General features: G+C 41.8%; 1 protein-coding gene across 17 annotated transcripts in view; it reads right to left on the bottom strand.

Moving 5' to 3' along the window:
* CADPS (calcium dependent secretion activator) overlaps positions 1 to 15856 on the bottom strand; it is a 479809-nt gene that overhangs the window by 462332 nt on the left and 1621 nt on the right. For 2 of the 17 annotated variants that reach the window (XM_070455744.1, XM_070455745.1), the window contains exon 1: positions 6173 to 7486. The exons of 1 other annotated variant lie outside the window; for it this stretch is intronic. In XM_070455744.1, the coding sequence (XP_070311845.1) occupies positions 6173 to 6616 (444 nt within the window). In that variant the 5' untranslated portion in view covers positions 6617 to 7486. Of the gene's footprint in view, positions 1 to 6172; positions 7497 to 15856 lie in introns of those variants that run through there. 14 more of the 17 variants (XM_070455749.1, XM_020891384.2, XM_070455751.1 and 11 more) reach the window with 12 other exon arrangements.

The raw sequence follows: 15856 nt of genomic DNA, 5'->3' as shown, positions 1-15856 counted from the left end.
AGATTGGGGGATAGGGGGAATGCCAAAAAGCAGATTTAAAGAATTCAATTCTTTTCCTGAAGAAGAGAAAAACATAATTCTTTTTGAAGGAATCCTGTTTGAATAGTCATTTAGTTTTCTCAAAAGGTGAACATATTTTATTTTTTAAAATGCAAATTGTATGTTGCATCAACAATGCAACCCTTCAGATATTTGAAGAGTGGAGCTAACCTAAGTGCCTCAAAGCATATCTGAATGAATGAATCACCACTACTGATTTAAAATACACACACACTCACACACATATTTAGTAACCTAGCACTTGATCTTAAATTTTATGAAAGTTATGGGCTTTTGAGTCATAACTGAACAACAAAGTCAAAGAAGTTAATGAATAAAGATGGAATTTCTCTGGCTAACAGTGACTCAACTTTAGCCATAATTTTAGAGCAAAATATAAGCTGAATCACATGGAAATGAGTAACTTGATGACTAGACCAAACGTGTTGTAAGTTCAAGTCCTCTTGAATAAAGAATTCATATAGAAGAGATACAACTTTAGCATTGCCCCTTTCTCTCATCATATATTGGGTTGGCCAAAAGTACCTTTCAAGTTTTCTATAAGATGGTACAGAAAAACTTGAAAGAACTTTTGGCCAACCCAGTACATACAGGTGTTGTTGTTGTAGTTGCCCAGTTGTGTTCAAGTCTTTCGACCCCATGGACTGCTGCATGCCAGGCCTCCCTATCCCTCACCATCTCCCATAGTTTGCCCAAGTTCATGTCCATTGCATTGGTGATGTCATGATGTGTATTTATGTGTATGTGATGTGCCTGTGTGTGGAGGTGAACACATACAGGTGGTACAGTGGTAAAGAATCCACCTATCAACGCAGGAGATGCAAGAGAGATGGGTTCAATTCCTGGGTCAGAAAGATCTTCTGTAGTAGGAAATGGCAACCCACTCCAGTATTGCCTGGAAACTTCCAAGGACAGAAGAGCCTGGCAGGCTACAGTTCATCGGGTTGCAAAGAGGTGGACATGACTGAGCACACACACATAATACATACAGACACACATGTATACACACCTACATACACACTCATAATTCATTCTGGACATCCGTAATCCAGGCATTACAAATAGTTCCCAGCCAAGTTAAAAAACAAAAAACAAGTCATGTCAATTTACATATTACACAGAATTGTTTACAGTGCCTGCTTTTACATTCCCTCAGAAACATCTATAAGTAGGTAGTTCATATGAGGCAGCCACTCATCACCATTACTACGTGATTTAGAAACATATGGTGTAGCTCTGCCATGCCAGCTTCTAGGTATTCACTCTAGCATTCTGACAAAAAAGAAAAGAAAAAGCTCAGAACTGTTTCTCAAATTATCATTTCTCATCTGTTAAAACATACATCGTGACAACCTGATGACTAGGTTTCTGTTGTGGTCGTAAACTATCATTACCAACACGCTATATTTAGATTTATGGTAGTACAAGGCAAGTATACCTACAAATGATAACATATTGAAATTCAGCAGGACTCTGTGCAGTTTCTGGGTATAAATCCTTTCTGTGTTCACCCGTTTCTTTCTTGTAGGAAATAGACTTTATGTAACCTCCAGGACCTCCCCTGTGTTCCAAAGAGCAGGTTCAAACCCGCGCTAATCAGAAAAGGGAGGGGATGCAGAGACAAGGGAGCTGCAGTCAAGAAATGATGGAGCCTTGCTTGGGTCACAGGTACTGGTCCCTCCTCAAGGAATGTATCGATAGCATGGCTCAGTGGTGAAGAATCCACTTGCCAATGAAGGAGACGTGGGTTCGACTCCGCATCCGAGAAGATCCCCTGGAGAAGGAAACGGCAACCCACTCCAGTATTCTTGCCTGGGAAATCCCGTGAACAGAGGAGCCTGGTGGGCTATACTCCATAGGGTCTCAAAGGGTCTCAAAGAGTCAGACACAACTGAACACATACGCAGGCAACACTATCTTTGAGCTCTTTTGGAGAACTAAAGCCCCCACCCGGGGGGGAACGGCAACTTCAGGCTGAGGCAAGATTCCCAGAGCACCACCCTGTTAACTTGTCACCAACCAATCAGAGGAAAGGCACACAGTCTGCAGCCTTCACCCTAAATTCTGCCTAAAAACCTTTTCCAAAGCCATCGGTGAGTTCAGGGGTTTTGAGCTCGAGCCACTGGTTCTCCTTGGTTGGCCCTGCAATAAACCTTTCTCTGCTCCAAACTCTGACATTTGATTTATTTGACTTCACTGTACATCAGGCACATGACCTTATTTGCTAACAATATTTTCACATCGTTTGTTTCAAATCCCTTCTTTTAACTGGGAAGATTTTTTGAAAACCTAGGCATTCTCTTTCCCAGTAAAAGTGAAGCCTAAGTAATTAACTATCAGAATGGTCCAGCAATGGTATCTTTTCCCTCTGTTCTTCCTCTATTGTTCTTTTGGGCTAATTTTTTTTTTTTTCAGCTCAAAGTTTATAGAAAGACTGACAACAGTCAGCTGCTCAGATTTACCAGCTAATAGCCGTCTCTCTCCTTCATGAGTGAAAGTCACTTAGTCATGCCCAACTCTTTGTGATCCCATAGACTGTAGCCTGCCAGACTCCTCTGTCCATGGGATTCTCCAAGCAAGAATACTGGAGTGGGTAGCAGTTCCCTTCTCCAGGTGATCTTCCCAACCCAGGGATTGAACTAGGGTCTCCTACATTGCAGATGGCTTTTTTACCAGCTGAGCTACCAGGGAAGCCCTTTCTCTCCTTCATACTCTTTATGAAATTAGTTCTTAAAGGATTATTTTCCCCATGTTGATTTTTTTGGTTAGGTGTTCAAAGTGGAAGGGGCAGGCCTCTCTCAACTTAAATAGAAATAATCCTGAGTCAAGAAGTACACTAGACATGTTGTCAGGATGCTAGCCTTCTATTTTTCATTTAGAATACTTCTGGCCAGTGTTGCATATTAAAAAGATAGGATTTGAAATCAGAGAACCCCATGCCTAAATTCCCACTCTCTCATCTGTCTATATAGCGCTTTACACAAATTAGAAAAGCCTCATTGAGTCTCAGTTTTCTTTTCTAAAGATGGGGATGGTAATCATTACTGCTAACTAAAATCTCTCATTTATTTAAATGTCCTTAGTTTTTACCTAACTTCCTATTTCTGTTCTTAGATCATTTTCTGTTCATAATTCCTACATTGTTAATTATTAGAAGAATATAAAATGATCTAAGGATGGAAATAGGAAGTTAAGTAAAAACTAAGGACATTTAAATAAATAACAGATTTTAGTAAAAAATGTATAGCTAGTGGTTCTTTAATTGTACTACAAGTAGCCATACTACTATAAGATAATTATAGAGGAAAACTGACTGGGTTGTATGGGAACTCTATACTATTTTCTCAACTTTTCAGTAAATCTAAGACTCTCCTTAAAAGAAGTCCACTTTTAAAAAATGACTTAAAGTAAGTGCCCTGCACTCAATAAGTACTTAAAAAACAGTAGCCAATGTTACTATTATCAAGTAAACTATTTGGTTTCCTGAAGTTTATGAAACTCTATATAATATGGTCTTCCTCCACCCCAACTTTATTGAGATATAATTGACACACAACACTGTGTAACTTTAAGGTATACAGCACAATGATTTGACAGTATGATCTTTCCTTTTCCCCAATTTAGCAATTGCTTTTCATAAGCAGTTCTCTCTGCCCCAGCCATTATCACTCTATTCCCTTTCTCTACATAATTTTTCCTCTTTTTCTAGTTCATCCATTTCTATTCTACAATCTTATGTTTACTTTACAATTAGTTTTTATTTCCCCAAGATGAATTCAATCTTATTTCTTGGCTTTAAATTTTGCCACCATGATTATGCAAACTTTTACTTTCAATGACTGCTCTTTAAAAAATAAAAATCAAAGTTCAAGCTTTCTACTTAGAGAAAAATAGCAGACAGTTTTTTTCCAAAAAGGCACCAAACACAAAGATATAGTAACGGGGAAAGCATGTTTTGGTTTTTTTTTGTAATAAAGAGATAGATATTCAATGTACCAATATAGACAGCAGCCCAGAGGCAGCTTTGCCGGGATATGTATTTAGTCTGCTGCAACAACTAAGAATAGTTTGACCAAATGCCAGTGTTATCAATCTGTCCTGGCGTCCTTCTGATATTAAAGTCATGTGTAAAAACACACCTCACTTGTCCCTCAACCAGAGCTTTGAATGGATCTGGGTAAAACATACCAGATCAGATCAGAAAAACCAGCCTCGTGACGCTCTTTCTCAGGTGGCTGAAGCTTCTGTTTAGAAGACCTGGGTCTTTATGAGAATGGATTTCTTTTCCCACTCTGCTACTGGATTTCAGCCTGTATTTGAAGGACAGAGCTAGAGAGCCTTTTGACTGATAAAGGGAAGTTTGTTTCTTAACTTTTCTTTAAGTGACAACAGCTTTTCATTGACAAAGGAACAAGACATCTTTAATGGGTGCCATTATTAAAGGGAGAGATTTTGGAGATGGAATTTCCCCTGCTATAAAGACACAATTACCGAAATAATTTCGACCTGAAGCTTGAAATACCAGGCCCTGTGAACCCAAGCCTCAACCTTAAAAGACTATCCAAAAACTTTTATGGTTCTGAAAATACTTTTGCTCTAGGATAGTTCAAAATACACATGGAAAAAGCAAGGAACCACTGATGAGGGGGTGGGGCATTAAGCAAGGAGTGTGTAGCCCACCTGTTCTTTCTCAACCAGGAAATGAATTTTATCTTTAATAAAACTGATAACCAAGCTTGTGATAGCTGAAATAAATCATCACTTCTGGGTGGTTTGTGTACATATACATGCAAAACAAACAGAGAAATCTGTGCTAACTCAAGATAAGGCTGGATAAATATAGGAAAACCTAACACTCTACTCCAGGCAACATATAAATCAGTCTTAAATGGCAACAACCCAGAAATCCTCTATTTTAAGAAACTGGTCTCAGTAAACTCTGAGAGGGTTAGAGCTGGCTTTAAACGCCTCTCACACAGCCCCTTTGCGGGCTTCACTGACTTCTGTTAGTTCAGCTATGGCAGACTCCTCTAAAAGACAGAATGAGATGCTAACTTGCTTCACACTCACTCCAGCTGAGTACCTGACTCTTCTGGTCCACTACCCTCGACCTGCATTAACTAACCCCTCCTTTCTCTGGTTGGAGAACAGCTGATAGAATTAGGCACTTTTTTCACATCAAAGGCAGCCCGGAACCGCCTTAGCCTTACCCCAACCTCAGACACAAAAAGCTTTTTGATGCTTATAATTGCAAGGCTTTTTCCAGCTGCACTTTACTAAGCTAGTAGTGGCAGGGCTTGGAGGGCCTAAGAGAACCAGAAGGTGGCGGCGAAGTCACCTTGGGAAAAGAAGGGGGTCAAAGGGAGAAAGACAGAGGGGGCTGACCCAGGGAGAAGGAGCAGGTGCGCCTGCCCCTGCTCTGGGGTGAGTGAGCAAGGGCAAGGGAGATGGGAAGGAAACCCGGCCAGAGTGAAGCGGTGTCCCAAGGACCCCCAAGTCGACCCTAATCTGTGATCATCTGACCCGGGTGGAGGGAGGAGGGTGCCCTTCGCAGTGTCACGGAAAGCTTCGCCTTCTGGGCTCGCTTTCTCCCTCCTGCCCCTGCGGTGTCTCTCTGCCGTGGTCAGCCTGAGCGCGGCTCGGAGGCGCTCTACTTGCTCGGTACCGGAGCCCCCACCTACCCGGCGCCCCTGCCCTCCCAGCGCACGCCCAGGAGGGCGGGCCGGGAGTTGAGCGCAGCCGCCGGCCGCTCGAGAGTGCTGGGAGCCCTGCAAGCGAGCCAGGCCTCTCTGGGCGCCGCCGGCTGCAAGTCACTCTCCGAACCTCCCGGGCCACAAAGCAGAACTTGCCCGCCTCGCTCCCCAGCAGGGAGGCCCAGGCACAGGGTGTGCGCTCCAGGCCCTTTGCTGGTCCTGGGCCGCTCCTGGTGCGCCCCGGGCTGGGCTAGGCGAGGCCCGGCGGCGGAGGGGGGGGCCTTGTAACCCCTTCCCCGGGGCGCGGTCTCCTCCTCCTCCAGCTCCTCCTCGCCAGCTGCGCCGCCAGCTCCCATTGTTCGCCCCGCCCGCCTGGCAACGTCCGGGCGCTACTCGCAGGGCCTCCCAGGCGCACCTACCTTCTGCTGCCGGCGAGCCATGTCGGTGGGCTGCTTGGCGTTGAAGGGGTAGGCGATGCAGCGCATCACGAACACGTAGAGCTGCAACCTCTTCTTCCTCTCCTCCTCTTCCTTCTGCAGCCGCTCCAACTCCTCCTTCTCCTTCTCGCTCACCACCGACGGGCTAGGGCTGGAGGGTCGGCCGCCACCGGCGCGGCTGCTCGGCTGCAGCCCCCCGGCCCCGCCGCCGCCGCTCGCGCCGCTGCCCCCGCCGCCGCCGGCGCCCATGCCGGCCCCGGCGCCGGCCCCGCCGCCGCCCCCCAGCCCTGCGCCGCCGCCCGAGCCCTCGCTCGTGCGGCTGGGAGACAGGCGCGCGCCGGACGCGGCCGAGCCCAGCACCTCCTTGCCGCTCTCCTCCTCCACGATCTCATCCGATTCCTCTTCGCTGGATGAAGGGTCCAGCATGGTGGCGCCTGGGGAGGGGGGTCCCTGGAGCCCCTGGCTTGGGATGCAAAAGGTGGGGGGCGCTGGAGGCAGCTGGGGGTCGGCTCTCCCGGCTGGCCGCTTCTCCCCAAATCAGGGAGCAAGCGCGCTGCTGCTCAGCCTCAGCGACTGCTTCCTCCGCTCGGCGTTCGGGAGCTGGGCTCTGACCCAGGAGCACGAGGGGAGGAGGGGAGGGGAGAGGCGCGTCCGTGGACCCGAAGTGGGCAAAGGAGGGAGTCAATTGCGAGCCCCGAGCCCAGAGCAGGATGCCATCTGCAGCCGCTGAAGGAGGCGCCTCCAGAAAAGATGCCGAGTGTTGCAAGCTGTCGATGCAGCCTAGAGCCGGAGAGGCATCTTGCCGATTGGGGAGGGAGCGGCGCTTACGTGTTTATTGGCTTAACTCTCCCGTGTCCGCAGCATAAAGGGCGGCTGCAGCGGGCTGGAGCCGGAAGACCGCGGAGCGTCCCCGAAGTCTCAGAGCTTCCGTAGTGACCCCAATGCTTTCTCGTCCTCCTCACTCCCACCCCGCGGTGGCTAATTTCCCCCTTGATGCCCAGCCCTCCTGGTTTCAACCTCTCTCCCCGTCCCGCGAACAAAAAGTTTTTGGGAGAGGAGGAAATCAATCAGTGATGACTTTTTGTCAGCTGTTGGACACTAAATTCAGAGATCTCACTGAGACGAAGTCGCCGAGATGTTATACACAAAAGAAAGGCTATTTCCTATAACCAGCTTTCCTTACACTTTCCTCACCAAACAGCCTGTTTGTCCCACCTGTGTAAACTCCAACGCCAGCGGTTTACTTTACATACACCCAACCGTGAAGAAAAGATTTTGAGCGGACTGATGTATCCACCATGCAGCTCAACTCTTTAAGTAGAACCCCCGCCCCTGCCTACTCTGCATTCTTCATTTCCAAGAATTGGTAATACTTTATGCTGAGGTGAGCCTACCATGGAAATAGAAGGGTTTCTTGTTGCTCAGCCCTTCCTCCATTCTGGCTCGCTGGAGTATCTGGGTGGAGGGTTGGGGACCCCAAAATCAGACAAGGATACTCTAATAACTGAGCGCAGCAACATCGAATGCGTTGACTGTCGCGCTGTGTTCCTTCCTGCTTCTTCCTTATCTATTAATTCAAAGCAGCAGATGGTGCCTTCCTTCCCCCCGGCTCCTTTCACTTAAGCCAATAAACCCAGCGCACGGGGGAGCTGGCCAGCGTGCTGAATCTAATCAGCGACCCACAGATGGATTGAAAACAAACCAACACTCTTCACCTTTTGATCTTCGGCTATCCAGAGACCTCTCTTGGCCTTCCCTCACCCCATTTATGTAGTTTCAATGCTCTAATTACTCGTAGATATTCGTGGGAGTTATTGTTGAAGTGTACTGTGAATTTAAAGTTTGTATCACATCTGTCTTTATGTATTTTAAAATTTACCATGACTATCAATAGTGTAGGCTTTGATAGTCAAAGGAAGTTTTAGCACCTTTTCACAAAGTGAACACTGTTCTAGGTGCTTGGAGTAGGTGAAATTTTTAGAAGACATTCTCTTAAAGAGTCTATAATCCCCTTTGGAGATACAACACAAACACATGAAAAAGATTGACAGTGCTTATTTCAAGGCAACATATAAACAAATCCAAGTTAGTAAACTGCTAAAAGCTTGCTTGAATGAAGCAACGAGGAATGGAAGAGAATCATATGTTTCTGTAAAAAGAGACTTAAATTTTAAAGAAAGGAACCATATGACTGAATGGTGGAAAGGGAAGATATTATAAGTAGCAAGAGCAATTTGCAAAGCCATGGTGATAGGACAGAGGACCGAGTAAGGTACAGAGTGTAATGCAGGCAGTGTGTGGGTAGGAAATGGGAAGTGAGGAGGAAAAAAAGTTGAAATAATCATCCAACTGCCCAAATTGTGGGGGTGGGGGTGGCAGTGTCATCTTTGGGACACAAAGAAATAAATGGCTAGCTAACGAGCATGTGACTTCTGCACAGAAGGCAAGACAAAGTCATTTACTAATTAAATATTTTTAAGCAAGATAAGGCATTTGAGTATTATCACATTATGCACTGGTAGAAGCGTGACCATGAACTGTCTTTAAAACCATTTGGAATTTCTCAATCACTGTAATAAATTTTTGTAGTTTTGTATTTTTAACAATGTATTTCATTAAAACATAAACTCAGTATCTACCTTTTGTTACTCATATAAGCCTATGATTTGGCTATTAAATATGACATTGCTTAGATAAATTTAACTCTTCTCAACACACCCATGAGTGTTCAAAGGAGACCAACAGATTTTACAGGAAATACTTTTATAATTTTTTTTCCAAAATGTACATCTTGGGACTTTCCTGGTGGTTCAGTGGTTAAGACTGCACTTCCACTGCAGAGGACGTCACAAAGTACATCCTTTCAAAGATATTTTTTACCTTAGCTGAAAGTTAAATGTCCTTGCAGATATTATAACTTTTTTTTTCTGCTGAGGATAAGATATCCCAATCTGAACTCCTTAGGCATCTAAACTAGAAACTGTGGCTTTCCTAGATGCAAATTTTTATGAAAAAGGAAGAAAATTATCCCAGAACACATCCAAAGGATCTTAATTATTGTCTACCTTTTGTTAACATCCATATCTTCTTTTTAAAAGTACAATTCTACCATAGATTCTGATACACATCAGTATTTATATCCTCAAACAAGCTATTTTAGGTGTTGCATGCTTGCCCCCACCTCCAGTTCTGCTTTGTAGGAAACTTGAATAACCTTAAGGTGATGGAATAAATTTTAGTCAGCCATCTGGAGACCATATCATGAAAGTAGAAGTTATAACAGTGAATTTTTTTAATCCCAGCAAAATCTAGAGGAAATGGAAATGACTGAGACATTAAACTAGGGTTTTATCATCTGGACCTTGATTATTTCTAGACCTCATTCTCCACTGAAGTGTTCATTATGATTGCATAAAAAGTCACAAGTATGAAAGAATAGCTGACTCATTGACAATCAACAGATACCTTGGTGAAAAACCATCACTTCTTTTTGTCACTCATATAACATGTTTCAATCAAATAAGCCTGAGTTCAATGCCCATCTTAATGATTTTCTGTGTTTGTTACTAGAGGATAGTTTGGCCAAATTAAATATATATTTTTAAAATCTCACAATAAATTTCATCCATCCAATAATCTCATCCAATCAATATATATATTTTTAAATTTAAGAACAGACATAAACACCAAAAAGGATAAATTTGAACCTTATGGTATGCCTAAATTCAAGTTAAGTGCTTGGGATCTGGACCCAGGCAGTTCTGCCTTTGCCACTTAACAGCAGAGATACCTGAGAAAATTGTTCAGTGACTCAGACTTGGTTTTCTCATATATAAAATGAGGGACAGTAGTACTAACTCACCTTAGAATGACAAGAAAATCAACTTGAATAGTATAAAAAAAGTATTTTTCAACAGACTTTAGGTTTAAGCCTTTTTTTCCACTAAAAGGAGATGGACTTTTTTCCGCTAAAAGGAAAAGGACTTCATTTTATTTATAAATGAAGTAACATTGAACATGCATAACTGAAAGGAAAAACAACACTAAAAAATCAAATAACCCAACTTTCTCACACTATATTAAAAAATAAAGTAAAAATGAATTAAAGACTCAATATAAATTAAACCATAAAACTCCTAGAAGAAAACATAGAGGATGTTCACTTTGACACTAACCCTAGAATACTTTGGGGGGTATGTCTCCTCAGGTAAGGGAAACAAAAGCAAAAATAAATAAATGAGAAAAACGGCATCTGACCAAAAGCTTTTGCACAGATAAGGAAACTATGAAGAAAATGAAAAGGCCACCTACTGAATGGGAAAAGATATTTGCAAATGATATGTCTGATAATGACTTAATATCCAAAATATATAGAGAACTCATACAACTCAACATTAAAAAAAAAAAAAAGATTTAAAAAATGGAGAGGGGGGTTCCTTGATGGCTCAGTAGTAAAGAATCTGCCTGCCAATGCAGGAGACATGACTTTGATGCCTGGGTCAAGAAGATCCCACATATCAGGGAACAATTAAGCCTGTGCATCACAACACTTGAGCCTGTGCTCTAGAGCCGAAAAGCACAACTACTGAAGTCGGGGAGCCCTAGACCCAATCTCTGCAACAAGAAACCGCCACAATGCAAAGCCTGGACACAGCAATGAAGAGCAGCCCCTGCTCACTGCAACTAGAGAAAAGCCTGTGCTGCAAAGAAGAACCAGTACAGCCAAATAAATAAATATCATTTAAAAAATAGGCAGAGAACCTGAAAAGATATTTTTCCAAAGAGGACAGACAGATGGCCAAGAGGCACATGAAAAAATGCTCAACATCACTAATTTTCAGAGAAATGCAAATCAAAACCACAGTGTCAAACCTATCAGAATGGCTAGTATCAAAAAGGCAACAAATAACAAGGGTTGGCAAAGATGTGAAGAAAAGGGAACACCTGTGCACTGTTAGTGGAAATGTAAATTAATGCAGTCACTGTGGGAAAACAGGGTGCTGCTGCTAAGTCGCTTCAGTCGTGTCTGACTCTGTGCGACTCCAGAGATGGCAGCCCACCAGGCTCCACTGTCCCTGGGATTCTCCAGGCAAGAACACCAGAGTGGGTTGCCATTGCCTTCTCTGCTAAAACAGGGTGGAAATTCTTCAAAAAATTAAAAATAGAACTACCATATCATCTAGTTATTTAACCCCTAGGCATTTATCTGAAGAGAGCAAAAACTCTAATTCAAAAAGATATGTGTACCCCTATGTTCGTTGCAGCATTATTGACAGCAACCAAGATGAGGAAGCAACCTAAGTGCTCATTGATAGATGAATAGATAAAGGAGACTTGGTGTATATACACAGTGAAATATTACTCACCTATAAAAAAGAATGAAATATTGACATTTGCTATAATATGGAATGGGTGAAATTAACTCAGATGACCATTATATCTACTACTGTGGGCAGGAATCCCTTAGAAGAAATGGAGTAGCCATCATAGTCAACAAAAGAGTCCAAATGCAGTACTTGGATGCAAATTCAAAAATGACAAAATGATCTCCATTCGTTTCCAAGGCAAACCATTCAATATCACAGTAATCCAAGGCTATTCCCTGACCAGTAATGCTAAAGAAGTTGAATGGTTCTATGAAGACCTAAAAGACCTTCTAGAACACCCAAAAAAGATGTCCTTTTCATTATAGGGGACTGGAATGCAAAAATAGGAAGTCAAGAAACACCTGGAGTAACAGGCAAATTTGGCCTTGGAGTACAGAATGAAGCAGGGCAAAGGCTAATAGATTTTGCCTAGAGAACGCACTGGTCATAGCAAACACCTTCTTCTAACAACACAAGAGAAGACTCTACACATGGACATCACGAGATGGTCAACAACTAAATCACACTGATTATTGAGTCGGTGATGCCATTTAACCATCTCATCCTATGTCATCCCCTTCTAACTTCAATCATTCCCAGCATCAGGGTCTTTTGAAATGAGTTAGTTCTTTGCATCAGGTGGTCAAAGTATTGGAGCTTCAGCTTCAATATCAGTCCTTCCAAAGAAAAATCAGGACTGATTTCCTCTAGGAATGACTGGTTGGATCTCCTTGCAGTCCAAGGGACTCACAAAGGTCTTCTCCAACACCACAGTCCAGAGCATCAATTCTTTGGCACTCAGTTTTCTTTATAGTCCAACTCTCACATCCATGTATGACTACTGGAAAAACCATAACTTTGACTAGTTGGACTTTTGTTGGCAAAGTAATGTCTCTGCTTTTTAATATGCTGTCTAGGTTGGTCATAACTTTCCTTCCAAGGAGCAAGCATCTTTTAATTTCATGGCTGCAGTGACAATCTGCAGTGATTCTGGAGCCCCCCAAAATAAAGTCAGCCACTGTTTCCACTGTTTCCCCATCTATTTGCCATGAAGTGTTGGGACCAGATGCCATGATCTTAGTTTTCTGAATGTTGAGTTTTAAGCTAACTTTTTCACCCTCCTCTTTCAACTCTCATCAAGAGGCTCTTTAGTTCTTCTTCACTTTCTGCCATAAGGGTGGTGTCATCTGCATATCTGAGGTTATTGATATTTCTCCCAGCAATCTTGATTCCAGCTTGTGCTTCCTCCAGCCCAGTGTTTCTCATGATGTACTCTGCATGTGAGTTAAATAAGTAGGGTAACAATATACTTGACGTACTCCTTTTCCTATTTGGAACTAGTCTGTTGTTACATGTCCAGTTCTAACTGTTGCTTCCTGACCTGCATACAGGTTTCTCAAGAGGCAGTATTGTAGGTCAGTTATACTTCCAAAGCAAATAAACTCATTTAAAAATGATCAGATTAGTAGTTACCAGAGGCAGGGGATGGGAGGAGGGGAAATTAGATAAAGGTAGTCAAAATGTCTGACAAATGTTCAGTTTCAAAATAAGTAATTATGAGGAATATAATGTACAAATGATAAATATAATTAACATTGTTGTATATTATATTTGAAAGTTGTTAAGTAAATCCTAAGAATTCTCATCATAAGGAAAAATATTTTTAAAATTTTGTATCTATATGAGATGATAGATTTGCACTAAAATTTTTGTGGTAATCATTTCATAATGTATGTAAGGTGAATTACCTTATTGTACATGTTAAACTTATACAGTGCTGTCAATTATACCTCAGTAAAACTCAAAGAAAGAAAGAATCATGTAACCCAGACATAGATCCTGAATAGGATATTTGCTTTCTATTTAATTGATCCCTGTCTTGCTTTAGATAATATTTTCAGAGACTTAAAAAATGGTTTATTTTGTTTGCAAAAGCTACTCTTCATCATTACTGTTTATCATATAATAAATCTTGCTAAAGTGGGTTAGGATGGAATTAAAGGATAATCATAAGATGAAAATAATAGAATCAAGACACACAAAAACATCTTCTTTTACTCTAGGCAACAAAACAAAATGTTTTAGAGTAGTAAATAATACTACTTATACGAATTGGTCTTGGAAAATCACCTATTAAGAAGATGATAAAAAATGAAACAATATATTTTACAGTAAATAATTAACTTGAATTCTGAAAACCAACTATTCACAAGAGTAATCACATTTCTTCTGTATAAAATTTCTCTTAATAGAAGTAGGAGCTAGATATGGCATAGACTGAAATGCAGTTTGTGCTGCTGTTTACATGGATGAAGTGAAGGATTAAGACTTTTGCCTTGACCCTGGGATGCAGTGACGTGACAGGAAATAAAGGGGGAAAAATATCCACATACCGGTATCCATATGAGATATTAGGTTGATATTCCTGTAATTAGCCCAGTTTTTCAATTTGGCTTATATTGGTATATGCTGCTACCACTATACTTTAACCTTTTCAAAATAATTTTTTGGGTTGATTGTCTGGTTATAGTAAATAGGTTTCGCAGACTGCACTGGCTTTGGACTGGGAGGCTTTTAACAGATTTTAAACAGCAATGGCTGTTTAAAACATCATATTTTCATATTAATAGGTTTGTTTTTCATTTTAAACAATTGAAAATGGTAAATTCCTTCAGTGTAGGCTACCCTAAAACACACAGGTCTTTTGAATAATTAATCTTCTGGAGGAAAATAATGAGGAAGGAAAAGAGGTTGAGAGAGGCTTGCTAAATGAAGGGAAAGGAAGCGAAAATGTAATGATGGGTCCTGATCAAGGGATAGATACTAACATTGGGATCACAGGTCAAGAGAGGTTAACCTACTGAAGAAAAGACTTTAAACCAGATCTAGTCACCTACATGCCATTAGCAAAAGGGAAATTCGTAGATTACAGCCTGGACTCTGCTCATAAGAGTGTCCCCCTTCTTCTTCCTCTTCTTCTCAGAGTGACACTGACTCTTTCTACAGTTGGGTCTACTATTCCAGACCCTTGTTCTTAAGAATGCCATTACTCTTCTCTTGTTTCTTTCATTAGTAAGAACTTTCTGCCCAATGATTCCAAAAGAACCTTTAGGAAGATGCTAATCTGCATCTTGTTGTACCCAAGAGTTTACCATGAAGAGCAATGTGCTTATGTAAGGGTCTAGGGTTGCATTATGAAAAGGTTTAGTATACTCCAACCAGGTCCAACCAGTATATTCCAATAGTAAAAATTCTGTTCTTTCATCGTCCTTCATTCATCCTGTGTGGTTCTTGGGAGAAATACATAAGGAACGATGGTGGATAAAAATCACAACGCCATTACGATGGTAACTAGGATATGGCTCAGTAATCTACCCCGCCCCCAGAACATTGATAATACTTGAATAAAAGATACATTTTAGGCTTTGTTTCTAAGCAGAATCTCTACCCCGATCATCTAGAATTCCTACTTTTATGTTTTATCACTTTCTGACTGATTTTGAGGCATAGGAAATGAAAATAACAATTAAGTGCAACTGGGCATGCCTGCAAAGAGACGTAGAGAGAAGGCACTGCCTCAAGACTGCAGGTCTTGAATCTACTCAGCCCAGTCACACGGAAGAAAAAAAACAGAAGAGACAGACATGACTATCACAGCTCTTTGATGCACAGTGACCTGCCTACTCATGAACATGCTTCAAGTATCATACATTATCTGATAAATCTGATTAATATGCTGTCTTCTTGAGGAGAAGAGAGAAGAGAGCCAGAAGCTTGCCTTTCTCCCTGCAAGAGACTTTTCACCAAGTGACTCAAGCTCTCAGATCCCTGGCTCTCCTGAAACTAAGAATACAACTGAACCACTGAACCTGTTTCTTAAGAGTGGGTCCCTCTCCATCAGTTTTATTTATTTGGAATTCTGACACTTTTCTTGGCAATGTCTTTGAAGGAGATAAGTGAACGTATGTGCTTAGAACAAAGTATAGTAAGCTTCTGTTAAATGCCAATGGAGATGTTGATGCTGTTGGTAGCTATCATGAAATTTTATTCCAAATGACAAGACTAGGCTCTGTTTTTTGGAAATGGGAAGAGGGGTGCAGTTACTGAGATCAGTGAGAAACCTCTTGCCCCTTAAGAGAAAGGCAAGTTAGCATTGGAAACCTGAGGCAGACTATGAGAGTCTACACCAAAGCTACAACACTTGGAGGAGGTGAATATTGTGTTGTTTGAGCAAAGATTTAATACATCCCCATCTTCACTTTTCTGATATCTTGATCTACTTTTATATTTTTAGAAGATA

The sequence above is a fragment of the Odocoileus virginianus genome, chromosome 26 (genome assembly GCF_023699985.2).
Source record: "Odocoileus virginianus isolate 20LAN1187 ecotype Illinois chromosome 26, Ovbor_1.2, whole genome shotgun sequence".
NCBI classification, from domain to species: Eukaryota; Metazoa; Chordata; class Mammalia; order Artiodactyla; family Cervidae; genus Odocoileus; species Odocoileus virginianus.
This window is presented reverse-complemented; position numbering and strand designations above follow the sequence as displayed.